Source organism: Apaloderma vittatum, unplaced genomic scaffold (genome assembly GCF_000703405.1).
Source record: "Apaloderma vittatum isolate BGI_N311 unplaced genomic scaffold, ASM70340v1 scaffold2535, whole genome shotgun sequence".
NCBI lineage: Eukaryota > Metazoa > Chordata > Aves > Trogoniformes > Trogonidae > Apaloderma > Apaloderma vittatum.
In genome coordinates, this window is record NW_009715266.1 from 2001 (window position 1) to 21236 (window position 19236).

Sequence of the window (19236 nt, forward strand, 5' to 3'; positions counted from 1 at the left end):
TCTATGAATAGACAGACAGCATTTCTGGGGAGGCATGGGAAGGGACAGGGAGATGCAGCAGGGAGGCATATTCAGCAGTGATGGACCAGGGAGGTTTTAGGGCAAGTATTCTCTATCACTGGATCCCGGTTTGCAGAAAAAGAGAAGTGCCAGAGATAACAGCTCAGCAGGCACCAAACCCAACCATCATTCCAGAGAGCTGGAAGCAATCTCAGACCCTTGTGAAAAATGGCTCAGGAAGGGCTTCCTTAGAGCAGTCTCCAGGAATCACATGTTGCTTTTCGTGGTCACCAGCTTTGATTAGTTCCAGCCAGTGTGGGGCCAGTCATTTCCCATGTTTTCTGGGTAAAGGGCTTCCGAGCAGAGGCTGAGTCCCAGAAAGCATGTGATGTTTAAACTCAGGCAGAGGTGCTGGTATGAGGCTCTGCATTTTCTGAAGTGCAGGTTGGTTTTCAAGACCAATGCCTTTGGAGGGTCTCTCTGTGCTGTGGGAAGGTGCCAGAAGAGGTCGTCAAGACTGACACTTGCCCAGAAAATAAGATATATGGAAATTAAGGTATTCTAGGGCTCAAATCAAAGGGAAAAGTATTTGGGAGCTGCTGTATGAACAAGAGCTTTTCCCAGCCTCCCCCAGGATGGGCAAGTCTAATCAGGCACTGATGGTTTTCTTCAGGGGAAGATGATGATGACGATGAATGTGGGGAGGAGAAGCTGCCCTCCTGCTTCGACTATGTGATGCACTTTCTGACCGTCTTCTGGAAGGTCCTTTTTGCCTTCGTGCCCCCAACAGACTACTGGAATGGCTGGGCTTGCTTCGTCGTCTCCATCCTCATGATTGGCCTCCTGACAGCTTTCATCGGTGACCTGGCGTCCCACTTCGGCTGCACAATTGGCTTGAAGGACTCGGTCACCGCGGTTGTGTTTGTCGCACTGGGGACATCGGTGCCAGGTAAGGGTTTGTTGTAAAAGTCCATCTCTGCCCAGTCTAGATTTGGGTTTGGGCTGGGAAAACTGAGCACAGGGAGGTCCTTGGCTGTGTTCTGCTGGTCCCCCAAGGACAGATTTGAGGCATATGTGGAAGCTGCTTTTCAGATGGGACAAGCGGATCCAATCAGGATGGATTCAGTCCCCCAGTCCCCCAGAAATTATTTCAAGAACCTTCCCCTTGCAAAGACTGTGAAGTATCTATTTCTGTGGACAGTCTCTATGGCGTCCATTCTCAGAGTAGGAAATCAGTCTTTAATTGAAATACTGCCCGTGTTGGCAGTCCAGCGCTTTCTTTCTGAGCATCTGCTCTTTTAGCCTTGCCTCTCAGGTAAGTCAGGTGCTAGTCCATACTCAAGATGCACTACCTAGCATGGACACCTTTGTGTGAGACCAGGTGCAGCTTTGGTTCAGATGAGGTGATATCGCTGAGCTGGAAGAGCTGCTCAAAATATGACCTAGGAAGCCCCTAGAAGGCCTTGGCCCACAAATGTTTGGAGACTTGTCTCTGATTGAGTGGTCACCCAGCCTGAGACCAAGGACTACCCAGGGAGAGGAAAGAACACAAGTTTTCTTGCCTACATCCCACTTTGTCGTCCCAATGCACATTGACTCTCTGCAGCCCAGCCTCCTTTTCCTCTGGTTCAGCAAAAGGTCCCTCTTAGGGATGAATCAGTTCACTGGAGAGGATGGTCCCAGTGGCACGTTGCTGCAGGAGGTCCCATGTCAGCTGGTGTGGGAAAGCCTGTGCCTTTCACTCACATTCTTCCATGGGCTGTGCTGGCCAGGAAAAGCCTTGTTCTTGGGGCTCTAACCCAACCTGATTACCCCTTGTGTTGGTCACACCTTCACTTACCACCCCTAGCCTTCCAGTGATCAGCACTCAGGTGCTCAAAGATCTTGAAATTGTCCTAATGCTATCAGATCCCAAAAGAGAAGCAGCAGAACCAAGAGGAATAACAGGTTTGAGCAAGGAACAAGAAGCAGCAGCATTTTTTAGACCTCTGGCACTAGAGCTTTTAGGTGTGAGGTTTGTTGGGCTGTCTCACACCCTTGACAGAGAAAATCTTCCCCCTTGCTTTTGTTCACAAAAGGTGACATTTAAGAAGTTCTTTTCAGGATACATTTGGTTACTCTTGTTTGAACAGATGCTCCTATACCACGTCATGTTAGCTGGGTGCTACTTGGGCTCCTCCACACTTGCTTTCTAGGAGGCGGGTGGGCATCAGATGAACATGCAGTGAAATCAAGACTGACAGGAACCTTTCCTTCATTAAAAGCACTGCTCAAACTTGCAGGAGTGCAAATGCTTGTTTCCACACTCTGCTAGCAGTGTGCCCCAGATGTGCCCCATCCCTCCTCCCACAGTGGCAGCTGGAGAGCCACAGAGGCATCAGCACTGTCCCACAACCCCGCTACTGTGCCATGATCAAGGCTGAGAGCAAGGCGAAATGGTTTTGTCCTTCCCTCAGCAGTCAGATGTATCTCCACAGGAGCTTTTTTTAAGAGATAAAGGAGGATTTCTTTGCTTCGAATGATCCCTCTCGCTGTGCCCAACCCCTCCTGTTACATGAAACTGGATCTTCATGCCAGGCTGTGCTTTGCCATCTCATCTCAGAGCCCCACTGGGAAGGAGCATAAAGGAAACTCGGTAGTATTGAAAAACATGAAATCTGACCTCATCATTTTCTTTTTCTGAGCCACACTCTGCTGCCTGTACCCAAGGTGATCTGGGAGTGCAGATGTGTTAAGCATTCATCTTCTCATCATTATCTGAGAGTGCTCACCTGGGCAAAACCCAGATGCTGATCCCCCTTCTGCTCATCCCCCCCGCAGATCCAGACTGGGTTTGCATGTAAAATCAGCACTTCCCTACGGTGCAAAGCAGTGTTGCTCTCATCTACTTGACACAAGTTCTGCTCTGTAGAAGACCGTCCGAGTTTTATCACAGCTCTTTTTGCCACTGATATTAAAGCTGGTGAAGCACCTGGTCAAGCACATACCCGTCTGCATGGTTTTTCTCCCTTGAAGGTGAAAGATGACCATTTGTTTGCCAAAGTGTCAGGGTCTGCACAAGACACTGGACTTTAGTGAGGCCAAAGTTTTTGGTGAGACATCATTAAAGCATACACAGAAACAGAAGTATAAAACTCCAAGGGACCTAAAGGATAGATGCAAACCATTGTGGCTCCCACAAAGCTTTTGCAACCTTTTCAGTTCGATTGCAAGTCAAGAAATTAGTGGATGTGAGAGGTGGTGCCAACACAGTGTAGTACCAGAGAGTGTTGTCTCTGCTTGAAGCACTGTGGAGCATCTGTGGCCATATTGGGTAAAGTCTCATATTTTTTGACATTGAGATTTCCCTCCTGGGTGTTTCTGGACACTGACTGTCAGTCTTGCCCTGGCCAAATGTGCCCTTCCCTGGGAGTGCCCAGAGATGGGGCTGTACCCCATCCCCTTACCCACTATTTCCATTCCCCAAAGTGATGCTATTGACATTCGTCATTGGAAATTTTTGTCACAGGCTCCCTGCTGCTGTCCATCCTTGCCTGACAGTTTCCTGAAGGTTTCTCTCTGCCTTCCCTTCACAGACACATTCGCCAGCAAAGTGGCAGCAACACAGGACCAGTACGCAGATGCCTCCATCGGGAATGTCACTGGGAGCAACGCTGTGAACGTTTTCCTGGGCATTGGGGTGGCCTGGTCAATCGCAGCCATTTACCATGCAGCACACGGACAAGCCTTCCAAGTCTCACCTGGCACCCTGGCCTTCTCCGTCACCCTCTTCACCATTTTTGCTTTTATCAGTGTGGGTGTGCTGCTCTACCGACGGAGACCCGAGATTGGAGGTGAGCTGGGCGGGCCGCGGACTTCCAAGCTGCTCACATCTTCACTCTTTATCCTCCTCTGGCTCTTGTACATATTCTTCTCATCTCTGGAAGCCTACTGCCACATAAAGGGCTTCTAAAAGGACAATCAGAGATAGTAAATATATATATATCTATATGTATCTATATAGAGTGATATATAGGTATAGATATAGATATAACGCTGTGTATAATGAACAGAGAAGGAATAAAAGAGATTTGCCATGTTCACACACCTGCTGACGGAAAGCGGCTTTGGAGCATCCTTTGAACTAGGCAGGACCCCAAAGCCAGCAGGACCCCTCCCTGGGCAGCGGCCCTGGCCAGGAGCCCGGTGGCAGGGCCCTCTCTGCAACTCTACCACCAAGAGCAGCCGATAGCCACCGAGCCCTTTTCCATTGCTCTCTCCTGCCTGCTGGCCCCCTGGGAGGATGGATGCGAAGGTGACCAGGGCTCATTGGTCTGGCAAAGGCCGGAGTAGCTGGTGAGAAACGGAGCAGTGGGCAAGGGAAGGAGAGGAAAGTGAGGGTCCTCCACCATCCTCCTGCCTTCATCACTTGGGAACATCCCCTCTGGCCCTGTTGGAGAGAAGCGAGAGACCAGACTGGAGACAAGGGGAAATTGGGAGCTTTCTAAGGATAAAACACAAACTGTTTTCTTCATTGATTTGAGGTTGGGTTGGTTTTGTTTTGTTTTGGCGTGTGTACAACTAGCATTTCCCCCCTCCCCTCAGCCACATACACATGCCCCTCACCTTTCCCTCTCTGTGCTTCGGGGATGTGCAGCAACAACCTCGTGTCTGGTGTCCTAAGCCGAGGCTGGGCGGAGCAGTGGGGGCTTTCCTCCCATCTCATCCGCATCCTTGGGCATGCTGTTGTGGTACTTGTAACATTTGCATGAATGAAATGAACCCTATCTGTATATAGCATCCTATAGCGATAGTCCTTCCAGCCATGTGGGTTGAGCATTGCAAATACAGGTGTTTACTTTTCACTGGGTTTTATTTATTTGAGTTAGTTTAGGTTTGCCGTAGGTTTTTTTGTTTGTTTGTATGTTTCCTCTTAGTAGGGGTATAAGGAGGGAAAGCTGTCCCTGTTTATTGCTTTGTGCATGGGTCCACAAGAAGCAATAACAGCCATGCAGTTGTAGGTTTTCAGGGGAGAAAAAAAACACAACCCAGAGACTGTGGACTCCATCCTTGACACGGCTGGGGGTCCCACCACAGCAGCCAGTCCAGGACATGCTGAAGCCGGTGTGAAGGCCTTCGCCACCCGCAGGAGGTTTTACAGAAGTACCCAGGGAGCCCAAGTGGGATGAGCCACATCCAAGCCCAAGCAGGGACAAGCATGGATGGCTCCCAGCAGCTCGCCTGCCTCTGCCTCTATAGCCAGTGGCTATACCAAAACCTGGCCCCCTGCTTTTCCCCGTGTCCCCAGAGGTCTAGTGACAGCCCCTGTTTCTGAGTGTTAAGCCATCAGGATCAGTCCCCAAATCTGGTCCTTTCCCACAGCCATTTGGAGGCAACGTAAGGACTGTAACAAGATCTCCCATGCCACTGAATGTAACTGGGAAGCATACCCCAAGGAAAGAGGCTACATTTTGCACTATCCGAATTTGAAATCAATGGGAAGGATAAGACAGGGAAGTGTAACTCAGCATGACCCTCTGACTCCAGCAGTATGGGCTGGGGCAGCAAGCTGAGTCCAGAGAGGTGTGGATGTGGAGCTCTCCTGGGCACAGTACAGGGATGACATCGTGCGCTCGTGTTGAGAGATGTCTTCTTAACCTACGCCCTTCGCTGGGCTTCTTCATGTCCTAGCAAGGCAAATGCCCAGCCTGTGCATCCACTGGTGAGCTCTTCCAACCCAGCTGAAAACCATGTCTGCATTTGTACCATAGCCAATTGGCTGGGGGTATTGTACTCATTTTGAACAATCTGTAGAAATTTTAACTAACCTGTTGTAAGATTTTCTTTAGGAATACAAAGTTGTGTTTGTTTGGGTATTTTCTTCTGATGGGTTTGGGGGGTTTTCTTTTTGTTCCTCATTGTTTTGGAGGAAGAATCAAACACAGGTGCAGGTTGTTCAGGTTTATGATTACCTTTATGTACAAGGATTTCATTTTCATCTGTTTAGTTTCATTGATTTTTTTCTTTGTGTGTATTGCCCACCACTATAGGCAGTGAGTCCACTAATTGTGATGATCCTTATCAATGGTACACAATGCACAGACAAATAAAGTGTGTAATGATTCCTGATGGATCCAGTAGTGCTCCTGCATATTCTCTATGGAAAACCCTTCCCTCCCATCCTGTTGTGTCCCCTCACGTTGTACCCATCTCTTCTTTACTCATTAGTTTGCCCTTGCTGTGTTTCTGTCACTGAGGAGGGCCAACAGTGCCTCCACACACCCATTCTTGATCCGTCTTGTGGCTTTCCTCCTACTCCATCTCCATTGTGCCTTGGGCTCGGTGTGCTGCGGTATAGCCAGGGCTTGCAGCCCACCCAGCTCTCAGGAGGGGTGCAGGAAACTGCCCAGGGACAAAGCTGAACTGCAGCCCTTCTGGGGCCAGGAGCTGTTCCTGTGCTTGGTCTGCCATCCGTGTTGGCTTGCCCTAGGCTCGCAGAGAGCTGTACATATGCCCCCAAGGCACTTAGCAGCTCTTTCTGCTTGTGTCCTCTAGAACTGCTCCTGCTCTTGTTCCAGCCTCACAGTGACTTGTGGTAGGTTATTCCACTGGCTAATGATAAGTGAGAGTTCAAGAGATGCATTACCAGGGTCCATGGGTGCAAAAGCATATCTGAGACACCTCATGAGGTCACCAAGCAAAGTGGGAGCTTGGGCTCCTCTGAGGACATGCCATGCCCCAGCCCAGGTGCCATGCACCATTTCTGACCCATGTGGCTCAACAGAGCTTAGCCAGCACTGGGAAGAAGCACTGCATGCTCAGGGATGTTGATCCTTCCTGTGTTTCATCCAGCATCTGTCGAGCTGTCCCCAAATAAACGCTCTCTGCAAGGCTTTCCAAGGTCCCGCTCTGACAGCTGAAGTCAAACACCAGCTCTGGAGACAGGTCCCAGGCAAGTGCTGCCTTCATCTGGAGAGGCTCTCCCTGCTCCTCCCAGTGAGGCACATGTGCCTGGGGCACGTGCTCCTGGGGTTCTGCCCACGCTCCTGCCCGTCGCTGCACAGGGCCAGGACGGGGCTGCACATTTGGTCAGGCTGGCACCGACAGCAGTGTCTGACTTTCGAGCTCCAGGCTAGAAATGTGTCACCAAGCAAAAAGAGAGAGGGTAGGGGGTGTTTGATTCTGTTGCAGCATGACCGTGTCTGTAGAGGCCCAGAGGCAATAATATTCCCATCTGCCAGCGTGAGGGGATGTGTGGCAGAGCAGGTAACTAACGCACCCCAGCAGACAGAGGATTTAACGTGATCTCTGAGCTGCTCTCACACCAACTTGGCCCTTCCCCACACTCTGTGCTGCTTTTTGCCAGCTGTGCTGCTGGGCCCATTCTCTCTACAGGTGCTCAGCACCTCCAGGATGAGTGTGGGTCAAGCAGCAGTGCTTGCCAAGCCCCAGGCAAACACAGCCGGTCACATCCATGAGTTTTTCCCAGACAGTGAATTATGAAAGCAAAGCAGCTCTCCTGACCTAGTAATTACGTCTGCTGAAAGGTGATGTTGGTATTTTACTCTCATCATTTGCTTCCTGAGAATGAATTGCACTCACTGAAGTCGTTAACAAGTCGAACGGGACTTGCGTAGCATCTTGGTTTAACAGGCAGTAAATAACTGTTCTGCTCACAGAGCTTTCCAAAGGGAATGATGATTGCTTGCTTAGGACAAGGCCTAAATCACACAGCAAACACCAGCCTTGTTTGTGCAATTATTCTCTGCCAGCCACATGCATTTTGGCATCTTTAACAAGCTTATGCAAAGCATAATGTGTGTATTTGCCCAGTTGCTCATAGATGAGCTGTGGATGAGCAGTGAGCCTTTTACCTGGCTGCTGCCTCGCCACGCCAAGGAGGGGAAGGACTGCTCCACTGAGCCCCACCCATCGGCCTGTGTTTGCAGAGATTCAATGCCTGCTTTTCTGTGCCAGCCTTCTCCTTACATCAAACCCTCCAAAGGCAAAAGCAAACCGCCCTTCTCCACAGGAGACCCATGTCTGGGGGCAGCAGGAGGGAGTACAGAAAGCTCCTGGCGCAGGCTTTTCTTGCTCTCATGCTTGACCACCCTATGGGGCATAGCCGAGCTACCCAGGTCCACCCTTTGATGCCGGTGTTCTCCTATCTATCTCCTTCTTATCCCTGACAGCCTCCTCATGCTCCCTTGTGAGGGAAGGGCATTGAGCATTTCTGATAAAGCCTCAGGCTCAGGGAGGTTGCCGGAAACAGCGCTTGGAACTTCAAAAGCCTCCACCCATCTTCCTACCCTGGCTGCTCTCACCCCCTCTCATCACCCTCCCTAGCCAAAGGAAGAGGTTGCAGCACGGTGCAAAGGACATCCAGAGGCAGACATCCCAGTAAGTCAACATGCCACTGCAAATTGCCTGAGGATGGATGGAAGCAGCACACCGAGCAGTGAAAGCCCTGAGCATCTTAGCAAAGCCATAACCCAGCTCTTCAGGAGCCAACGGAAGTGGAGACAAGTCCCAGCCACAACATGAATACATAGAAACAGTGCAAAAGAGCCAGGGACTCTGCAGATCCCTGGTGTCAGAGGGAGCCGCAAACCTGCAGCATCACACGGCTGTGCCTACCTGAACTGCTGCCACCCACCTGTGCTGCCAGGGCAGCACGGAAACCACTCACTCCAGAGGTGCAAATCCTTGTCTCCAACCATGCACCACTCATTTCCAGGCAGGCTGTGGTGGCTCTGGAGTGAGGGCAAATTGCAAGAGTCATTTTTTTCATCTTTCTCCCTGCTTTCATAAGGGACAAGAGGGAAAAGGGAGGCTCTGATCCCTTTCTGGTCACAAGTCTGGATGCAGTCTATAAACTCACCATGCTATTTCTGCTACAGGCAGGGAGGGGAGAAACAAAGCCCATGTGTTATTGTTATGGCTATTTTTAAATGCTTAGGTAAGAATCATGTGGAATGGTATGGGGGGCCATATATATACCTAAGAAGGAGGCTCAGCTGCATTCCCAGAGGGGCAGAGCTGGGCATAGCCAGAAAGAGACAGAGAGAGCGAAAAGAGGGAAAACTTATTGCCAGAGAGTGTTATTCCAGGAGAAAAGTCTGCATTATTTTTCTGTAAGCTTTGGCACCTGAGCCCATCAGGGGAAGCATGTTTGCGGAGCACCGGGAACTTTCTTTGGTGTCTCTGAGCCTGTGGTGACCGACCACACACACATACACACACACAGCACACTGCAGAAAAGCCTGTTTAACTTGTAAAAAATTGACTTGAGCAGGAAAGCATGCAGAGACATCTGTATTCTTGCAAAAAGCACCAAGGGTCGATAAATACAGTGAGATTCCTCACCTTTTAAGGACTTGAGCCTTCCTCCTTTTGGGACTAGAGGTGCCAAGAGCCTCCCGCCAGCCAGCAACACCCCACATGCAGATGGAAGGGATGCTGTGAAGGAAAGGGGCCCATCTGGGCAAGCAGGATCCATTATTGGCAAAGATAGCCAGAAGGCTGCTGTTACTGGCAGGATTTGCTGTCTATGGAATGTCCTTGAGAGCATTCAAGGATCTTGCTGTGTCTCTGGAGCATCCTGAAAATGGTCAGCCCTGCCTCTGGGCACCCAGTGTCCCCAGGGTGGCTCATGGCTCTCTCCTGCAGGCCTTGCACCCTCCTTTTGATCCTTCTGACCCTCTAAAAGTGAATGCCAGCTTGGGGATCCCCTCTCTAGAAGTGTGACAGAGGGCACCGGGGTGCACGTGGTTCCCAAGGTGGGAGATGTGGAAGGCTGGCTGGTGGAGTCAGATGCTGCCAGTGGGATATTCAGCATCAGAGGGCTTGAGGAAGGGAGAAGTGCTGTGGGATCCCATCCAGACACCCTGCTTTAGGTGCTGCCACAGCGTGTTCTCCTTAGCCCAGCTGCCGTGGCTACAGACAGACATCTTGCTTTCTGCACAGCTATAACACAGCCTCTAGCCTTTTTGGCTGTCTATGGGCACGCACACCAGGCAGTATTTTTTACCTATTTGATTCAAAACAGCCCTTGATCTGTTGTACTGCACTACCACAGCTCGCCGCCTCTCCCAGCACACATCCCCCATCCCTAACACTGTGCAGCTCCAGGTGGTGTTGGGAGGGATATTTAGCATTGCACCAGCTTCCTGATATTGGGGACTTTCAGCATCCACCTTGAGCCATCTCATGGCCCCAGAATGGCCATCTGCACATGGTGATACTCGAGCTTTGGGCTTGCTCTGTGCTTGTCACCCCTGTGTGGAACCTTTTTACATGCCTCTTTGCTTCCGGGCCCCTGCAGAGGAGCCTTCTCTGTCCCTCCTGCCCCACAAAACTGGGGGCTTCTCATGTGAAACAAGTCTTCTCTCTCAGTGGACCCAACAGCAATGCTTGTTTGCTCAGGCTTGCTGTCTCTATCTCAGGGAAAAGATTAACAACTCCACAGGATGTCTTGGACTTGAGCCCCTGCAAGCAAAGGACCATGCAAGTTTCCACACAGCAGAGGCAAACTTCAGCGTGCTGAGTCCTTCCTGCACATCAGCCAGGCACCGTTACAGTCACTGGCCACAGGAACTGTTTTTATTGTGCTACTGTCCTTAATACATGAGGTTTTGGGAGTTTAATAATTTCTGCTGAATTTCCACCATTAGGAAAACCCACAGATGCTCCAGCTCCACCCTCCACCCCCACTGTGCCTCCATGCTTCCAGAGCAAGCCAATTGCTTTAAGGGGGGATTCACAGTCCATCTCAACTCCTTTCTTTCAAAATGGAGCACCTTCTCAGTGCTCTAAATATTCTAAAACTTACCTACCTGCCTACAAAACTTTCCTGACCCCACTTAAAATGGGTAGAGTTTAAGTAAAGCAAATTGCAACGGCTTGGGATGCTTATCCGCACTTGGAGCTCCTAAACTCTTGCAGGACATGGAGGACTGCCACTGGGCTCTCTCCTTGCTAACCTCTACATTGAGGTTGGATTTATTACTTCTCCACAGAGAACTCAGAGGAGTCCCTTACAGATAACAGCAGGGCAAGACCCACGTGGAGTACAGCCTTGTTCTATTTTCTTCATGAAAATTGCCATGGCAGTCCACAGCACTGTCATCACCAGGAGCGTGTTCCCCTCTTCCCCAGCCCACAGACCATGGCAGGCTCCTCACTTACAGAAACATGAGTTTCTGGCAGATGAGCATTTTTTTGCAGAGATACTTAAAAATATGGAGAGTTGCTGAGTCACTGTAAAATTGGTGCACTAGCACAGGATAGATTGGATCCCGCTGGTGCAAATGTGTCCCAGGGCCTTATTTGGGCACATGAATGAAATGCAAACTAGTGGCTTTGTGACTCTGAGGGATGTAGGGAGGTGTACAACCAGATTCCTCTTTGTTCAGTGTAATGCTGAGATGGCTCCCTTGCCCCTTGCTTTCAGCTATGGCCCTTATGCATCACCCTGGTCTTGCCTTGCAAAAAAAGCTGTGATTAGATGCCCCTTGGATGAACTCCCCCCGTACACATGAAAATGAACTGATGCCTGTTGTGTCTTCATTTGTTTGCCCCATGTTGCTTCCTTCATCTTCCGAGATCTTGAGAAAACGTGCTCACACACTGAGCCATGCAGGAGACCTGATTGTCTTGCCCTTAATCAGGAAACACACACTACTTCCAGCAGCTCTGGAGAGCAAAAGATTGTGATAATATTAGCAAGAAAGAAAATGTTATTTATTCTTCCCTGATGGTAATTCAACTTCCGGCAACACTCATCAAGCTTCTTTCTTCTGTAATGCATTAAACATTAGGAGGCACAACTCTGCAAAAAAACCTAGCTTTCAAGAATACCTGTTGAGGACATTGTCCAGCAATCCAGCAAAACCATTTTATTTGTGGATCAATGGAAAAACTTGGTGAATTCTCCTAAGCTTCCTAGCTCTTTCTGCAAGAAACGCATTCATGCCAGCAAAAGCCACAAAACCACTGAGTTTGGTACAGTGCAGCCCTCTGTATCCAGGGTCTCTGTGCCAAAGGCATGAGGTTGTAAAACCAAGACTTCCTGAAGACCACTCAGAAATGTTGGGCTTCTTTGTACCTACCACTGCCCCTAGGATAACCAGAGAGGTCTCTGCTAAAGCTGATGTTCACTGAGTGCAGATGTCATTGTTAAAAGAGCAAGAAGAGGACACAGAGAACACCATGTGCTACCTCCCCCTACTTCAACCCTAAAAAATAAGCCCACGGGATATTTTCAGCCAGAAGCAGTCAGACTGCCAGGGAAAAAAGCTATCGTCAAGAAAGCTCACGTCTCAAAGGCAGCAGGTTCCCCGTGGGATGCTCTCTGCGCTGCTCTCCGCATTGCTGCCGCAGAGGGCAGAGCCACTCACAGCTCATCAGCACGCAGGCAGAGCCAATGGAGAGGCCTGGACTGCCCATGCTTGTTCATGTGAGCACCAGCTCTGATTTCAGCCAGAGAGGTCTGCAGGGAGTGGCCCTAATAATCTAGAAATTAAGGAAATGAGATAGGAATTTAGATCCATTACTAATTCTTCACTCTAATTAAGTGGTCCAGTTTTCTTGATGCTTGAGTGACTACTCCAGTTCTGAAAAGCCATTTCCGCACATCTGAAATGCAGGGGAAGCAACTGTTCCTCTTTCTGGAGTAGAAAGCAGGCTGTTGCTATGAGCTTGGAAAGGACACAGAAACACATCTGTCTTGGCAGAGATGTAATTCAAATCAGCAGCTTCTTTCCCTGTCCCACTCAGGAGTGGAGGGACACTCAGCGAGGGAGTTGGCAACCTGTCCCAAGGATACTGGATGTTCCCTATGCATGAGTCAGCCAGGGCTCCCTGTAATGGCAGGACAGAGGAGAGAAAGAGCTCAAAGGTCCTAAAAAGTCCTAAAAAGTGCTAGATGCATTCTTTGAGGCATAACAGGCAGCAGGCATGCAGTGCTGGGGTGCAGGTAACCCACCTCATGGGCATCCTGTTCCAGGGTATGGTGACAACACTGCTGAGGCAAGGTTGTCCTCTAGTATTTTTGATATGCTCCAAAAAATGATGGCTCACAGCTCCCTGCTCTCCTCTGACAACAGTTACTGTCGCCCTGCTCAGCAGCCTGAGGGGAGCTCCCCATCACCCTGGGAGCAGCACAGGGGAGGCAGGCAGGAAGAGGGTTGCACCCACACTTCCTCAGACACTCGAAGCACCGGTCATCGCAGTCACCCTCCACAGTCACCGCCATGTCCTGTGTAACCTATCATCCTGTGCATCCTCCCCCTCACAGCCACGGGGCACTCAAGGGCAGACAGATGTCTTGTGCAAACCTTGACCGAGAGAGAGAGAGAGAAAGAGAGAGAGAAAGAGAGAGAGAGGGAGAGAGAGAGATCTCTGAGAGCCCAGCAGACTGACAGGAAGGCAGACTCCAGCTGGGCAGAGCCAAATTTTTCTGAAGCAGGGCTGAAAGGAGAGTTTGCAGAAGAACTGGCTTGCCTGGAGATAGAAACCAGAGCATGGGTCATAAATTCAATCCCACTTTCTCTCTGCCAGCTGCGCCATAGCTGGCACTGCCTCGGCAACATGAAGCCCCTGCACTGGTGGGTCAAAGCTGGGGGTCACCCCCGAGCTCAGCAGCTGAAGCCTCCTGATCTCTCTGTCTCTCTTGTGGTTTCTCTTAAGTTCAATGGCACAATGCAGCTACACTATCTGAAAAGCCATAATATTTGTTGGTACGACTCTTTTATTACCGTCAATTTATATATATTTGTTGATAAAAAAGGTCATCTTGGGAGACACTTGTAGTCTACTGGGAAATAATTATTCAATGCTGTATATTCTGTACATGCTGTATAAACAAAGTGAAATATTTAAAACTAAATGTTCAGAGGACTTGGTGGCACATGCTGGGGAGAGAGGTTGGCCCAGGCTGGCCCCCTCCTTGGGCCACTTCAGCTCAGGCTTGGGGTCCCCGGCAGAGTCACCATCCCGCTGAGGTCCTGGCCAAATCCTGGAACAGGATCTGGCTATGGTGCAAGGGCAAAGCCTGTGGCTCTCTGGGTGCTTTTCCCCATGCAAAGGTGAAAGGATGCAACATTGCAAGCGAAAGCAGCTACACTTGATCTCCCTCCTGGGGGTAAAGCGCAGGACCAGGTACAGCTTTGTTTGTCAAACGCTCAGCGCAGTAAGCCCGGCATCACCCACCCGCTTCCCTCCTCTTCTGCCCAGGGTGGGAACCCTTCGGCCGCCACCCAGCATGACATCTCTAAGCCTTACGGGCAGAGAGAGATAATTCCCCACCGGGGAATCTCCAGCGGCGGCAGAGACTTGGCTCTGAGCATCCGACTCCTCCAACTTGTTTCCGCGCTAATCCCGTGCAACGGCACCAGCTGTCCTCCCCAGCAAGTGTTACAACAGCAATGAGCTGTGATCTTCTAACCTGACACATGCTGTTAGAAAACCTGTTTCATATTTTCCGTGGTATCGATCTACAACTTTTGAAATCATTGGAGACAGTTGTGGTAGCCTAAAAATTGTGCTGAACTCATATATTTTTATATTTGTGGTGTTTTCCTATTAATAGAGAGTAGTGAACTAGTAACCCTGTAGCTGAGAGTGAACTATTCAAAATTAATATACGACTGCAGAAAATATTTGTAAAAATAATTTATTTGAAATATTCTGCCAAAGATAGCTCTCTAATTATCTGTAAAATGTCGTTTCTCTCTTTTCGCTCTGAATGTCATTGTGAAAGCACCTTTCTCCCCACTATCTTTTGAAGATTTGCTTTTTTGTATCTTTAAGGGCAAAGATATACACCAATGATTTTTTTACCAGAGCAGTAAATAGAGTAGTAGGGAGGCGTGAGAAGACTTTACAGAGGTGATAAACAGGTTCCACTAACAATCACTCTGGAAATCCATTTTCTCCTGTAGTTTCTCTCACAGACAGATGGATTTTGAAGTCCTGGACAGTTCTCCAGCAGGAAGGTCTCAGCTGCGGCTACTGTCGCTGCCGCATAGCTCACCTGAAGGAAAGAAATCTCTCCACCGTCCATTTGCAGGCTGGGGGCATTCGGACCCCCTCATGTGTAACTTCTGCCTCCTCATTATTTATGAGCACCTTTATTAACCCTTAATAGGGCCTGTGGTACAGGGGTAACCCTTGCTCTGGGCTTTGTGGGGCTTCAGCCTAATGAGGCCTGGCAGCAGCCCTGACCCCACAAGAGAAGTAATCCTGATGACACCCGGATGGGGACGGGGGCAGCTGAGACCCAGCCACTGTGGGACTTGATACCTCAGAAAGAGGATCCGTCCCTGCGGGTACCCAGTTAAGCAGAGGGATGTGCCACCCTTCACTAGGGAGAAGCTGCCCAGATTAGCCTCTTCAGAAATTACTGACTTATTTATTTTTATAGGGAAAAAAGATTATTTCCCTTCTTCATTTCTTCCTCTTGAAGAATGGTAGGAAAAAGCCTTCATTATCCTCAAGTCTGTTGCAGTGGAAATACATCCTCAGCCATGTCCATGTGGCTCTACCATATCAGAGAGATTTTTGCCTCGTTTTTTTTTTTTCGCTTCTGAGCAGATTCGCAGTTTCTTAAATTTTTTGGCTGTAAAGGTCTGGAGGAATTAATTGGCAATAAAGAAATGAGGGCCCTGTTCCAGCAAACAGGTTTCCGTGCAGAATTCAACTTCTGACTCACTGAAGGTCAGGCATGTGTGTAAGTGCTTTATTGGACACGTGCCCAGAAACAGACGCAAAACGCAGTTTCCAAGCCATGGGGTGCGTATGAGTGTGACAGGAGCACCGTGTCACCCATCAGGTGCAGGTCGCATGCAACCGTGCGGTAAAGTACACGGCACAGCCTGCTGCCGTGAGAAGCACGTGCCAGCGATTTTTTTGTTCCTCTGTGCAACGAGCTCTCTGATTCCAGGGTTACACAGTCGCTGCATCACAGGGAAATGCAAGCGAGCCGGGGAAGACAATTGTGAGAAGAACTGGGTTTCTGATCACTGTGCATTTTGTTAATTAGTGAATTCAAATAGTTTTATTTTTACCAAAACCAGATAATCTTTATTCCAGTAAAGACAACTGTTGTCTTGAGATATATATATATATATGTATTATTTGAATGGTTTATATCCTGTTGCTCTAACTACATAAAATGGAAACATGTTGCAAGTTGTGTCATTCCAATGTACAAAATAAATTACTTTTCCCTGCATGCTGCCTGGGTATGCTGTGATTTGAATTAAGAGTTATATTTGAATTGCCTTATTCAAGAGGTTGTATGTTACCTAACTGGGGAATGACCTGGCACCGTTCATCACATTACATGTGTACTTGATGCTGTGTTATGTCAAATTCAGATGAGTTGTCTGTCATCTATGTATTTTGTGGGAGACCTTTTATCTTGTTAAACTGTGATATGTAAACCTCTCATTGCCTGAAATAGTCAGTTGTATAAATCAGTGTCTTCAGCTGTTTTCCTAATTTTATCACATTTCCTAACACAAAATATAGTTGTTTGTAAATTCTTCATTCATTTTGTCTATTTTTATGTGTGAGGCTTTTTTTAATCTGGCAAAGAACTAAGATAAGGCAGCTTCCCCTGAATTTTTCAATCTAAGCTCAGCTACATTTCTATCCCCCAGCAAAACGCAACAACCAATTTTCAGCAGCCACAATTGGAATTAGGGACGTATGTTTATTACTATTATCTTTTCTGGCTCAGATGGGCCATTATCACTGCAGAACACAATGACGAATGACAAGCCACACATGATGTTTCTGTAGTGACAGCCCTCTGGGGACCAGCAGCTGGGCAAAAGAGGAATCTCATGAAGTTCAGTAAGGATGAGTGTAGAGTCCTGCATCTGGAGAGGAATAACATCAGGCACCAGCACAGATTAGAGGTCGTTCTGCTGGAAAGCAGCCCTGTGGAGAAAGAGCTTGGAGTCCCAGTGGGCAGTAAGTTGTCCATGGGACAGCAACGTGCCCTTGTGGCCAAGAGGGCCAGTGGGATCCTGGGGTGCATTAAGAAAAGTGTTTCCAGCAGGTCTAGAGAGGTTCTCCTGCCCCTCTGCTCTGCCCTGGTGAGACCACACCTGGAATACTGTGTCCAGTTTTGGGCTCCCCAATTCAAGAGAGACAGGGACCTACTGGAGAGAGTCCAACGGAGAGCTACGAGGGTGATCAAGGGACATGAACATCTCTCCTATGAGGAGAGACTGAGATAAACTGAGGCTCTTTAGACTTGAAAAGAGAAGGCTGAGAGGGGATCTTATTAACGTACATAAATACCTGAGGGGTGGGTGTCAAGGGGAAGGGGACAATCTTTTCTCAGTGGTGCCCAGTAATAGAACAAGGAATAATGGGTTTAAGTTAGAACATAGGAAGTTCCACCTCAACATGAGGAGAAACTTTTTCCCTGTGAGGGTGACAGAGCCCTGCCACAGGCTGCCCAGAGAGGTTGTGGAGTGTCCTTCTCTGGAGACTTTCAAAACCTGCCTGGACGTGTTCCTGTGTGGCTGCCCTAGGGGATCCTGCTCTGGCAGGGGATTGGACTAGATGATCTCTAGAGGTCCCCTCCAACCCCCGAACATTCTGTGATTCTTCAGGCCTCACACCTCTGCCCTGCCATAGGTTGAGAGGGAAAAGAGAGGACAGATGTCCCTGCCACAGCCACCCACCCAGGAGGAGAAAGGGGAGAGATGCTGCTTATTAATCCTGGCTCCAAGGTGTTTTTTCTCCTTACACAAGGCAACCCAAGACTGTGCCATTTGTTCTCCTGCATGAAATCCCGGCCATAAAACCGCATCTTGTCCATTCATTAACCCCATGGCTGCAGCACATCTCTAAAGATCAACATCCTGTCCTAATGCGACGGTGTGCAATATCCTCCACAGCAGCTTCTCCTGCAGCTTCTGCTGAAGTTGCATGTGGGGTTTCTTCTAGCTTTATTTTCCAGCCATGGGATCACATTACTCCATGGCTGGCTAATGGCAACGTGCTCCTCATCTAGACACCCGTATACCATGTACGGATCAAATCCTTTGGAAAACATGCTGCACTGCTGAAGGAAGCAGTAAAAGGTAGGCTCAAATCTGTTTTGCTGGCACCAACAAGGACAAAAGGTAACCCAATATCCACTGCAGCAGTGTTACACCAGCTCTGCCGTGTCACCCATCTCATCACTCCCAGACACAACTGCTGTGTCTCTTGGCTGCACCACCACGCAGGCAGGAAAGTGGTCTGTTTGGGTAACAGACCCCCAGAAGCCCATCTCTGGCTCTCAGCTGACTGCAGTATTTCTGAGCATTTTCCCTCCATGCCAAACAGTTGTTGAGAACATTAAAACACTCTTGCCAGAGCCATCCACGGTCCCTGCTCAGTGGTACAGGTGCCACATCATCCTAAACACAAGCAGCATAAATGTTTCAGGCATGTAAAACCACCCTGAGGTATCAGTCATGATTTAAAAACCCCACTACGGTCTCTGTACTCCTCCAGTTTTTGACCATCACTGCATAACTGTGCTGTATGAAACACTGGTTATTTTTTGGCTAGTAGTCACAGAAACACATGGTCAGGGAACACATGGAGTAGGATGTGCCATGGTCGTGGGTTAATGACTCCCTTTCCAGGGCTTTTAGTGCTAAAAAATTTCCTGTCCCATCCAAAAATGCATTTCTCACCTTTTCCTTTTCCTTTTCCTCCCTTGAGTTTTAGCATGCTTCAGGTTTGAAGGATGCTGCTGGCAAAAAGGGAAATGCACTGGGAAGAGCTTGGGTAGTACAGGCAGGAGGCTGTTAGAGGGACAGCAGGGACAGCTCCGTGCAGCACCCCAGAGAAGGCCAAAACAAAGAAAGGTGTAACAAATTTTACTACAGGCACTCCCCTTTTTCGTTTAAAGTGGAGGGTAAAAAATGCTTATTTTTTGCCTTATCTGCTCAGGAGGTCTCCGAGTGATCTCAAAGGTATCTGCGGTAACGGCCCCCATTCCATACTCTCATTGCGACTGTGGGAAGGCATTGTATGGAAGCCACAGGCTCAGCCCTGGCTGGCAGTAGAGAGAGACCCCATAGCATTCTGTGGGCTCCTTGCAGTGTCCTGATTCTGGACACCCCTCACCCTGGTTCTCCTGCCATGTCCTTAGCCCTGCTGGCACAGCTCACGTTCCACAAGGTCTCACTGCAGGGGCTTGTACATCACAGAAGCACAGGCTGGAAAAGACCTCTGAGATCA

The 19236-nt window shown here is 49.1% G+C and overlaps 1 protein-coding gene across 1 annotated transcript; it reads left to right on the forward strand.

Moving 5' to 3' along the window:
- Nucleotides 1-669: 669 nt before the first annotated feature.
- Nucleotides 670-3952, forward strand: LOC104273645 (sodium/calcium exchanger 1-like; the record flags this gene model as incomplete). Its single annotated transcript, XM_009869038.1, has 2 exons — nt 670-949; nt 3576-3952. Coding segments are annotated over 2 exons (657 nt in total), but the record flags the coding sequence as incomplete, so codon positions are not given.
- Nucleotides 3953-19236: the final 15284 nt, after the last annotated feature.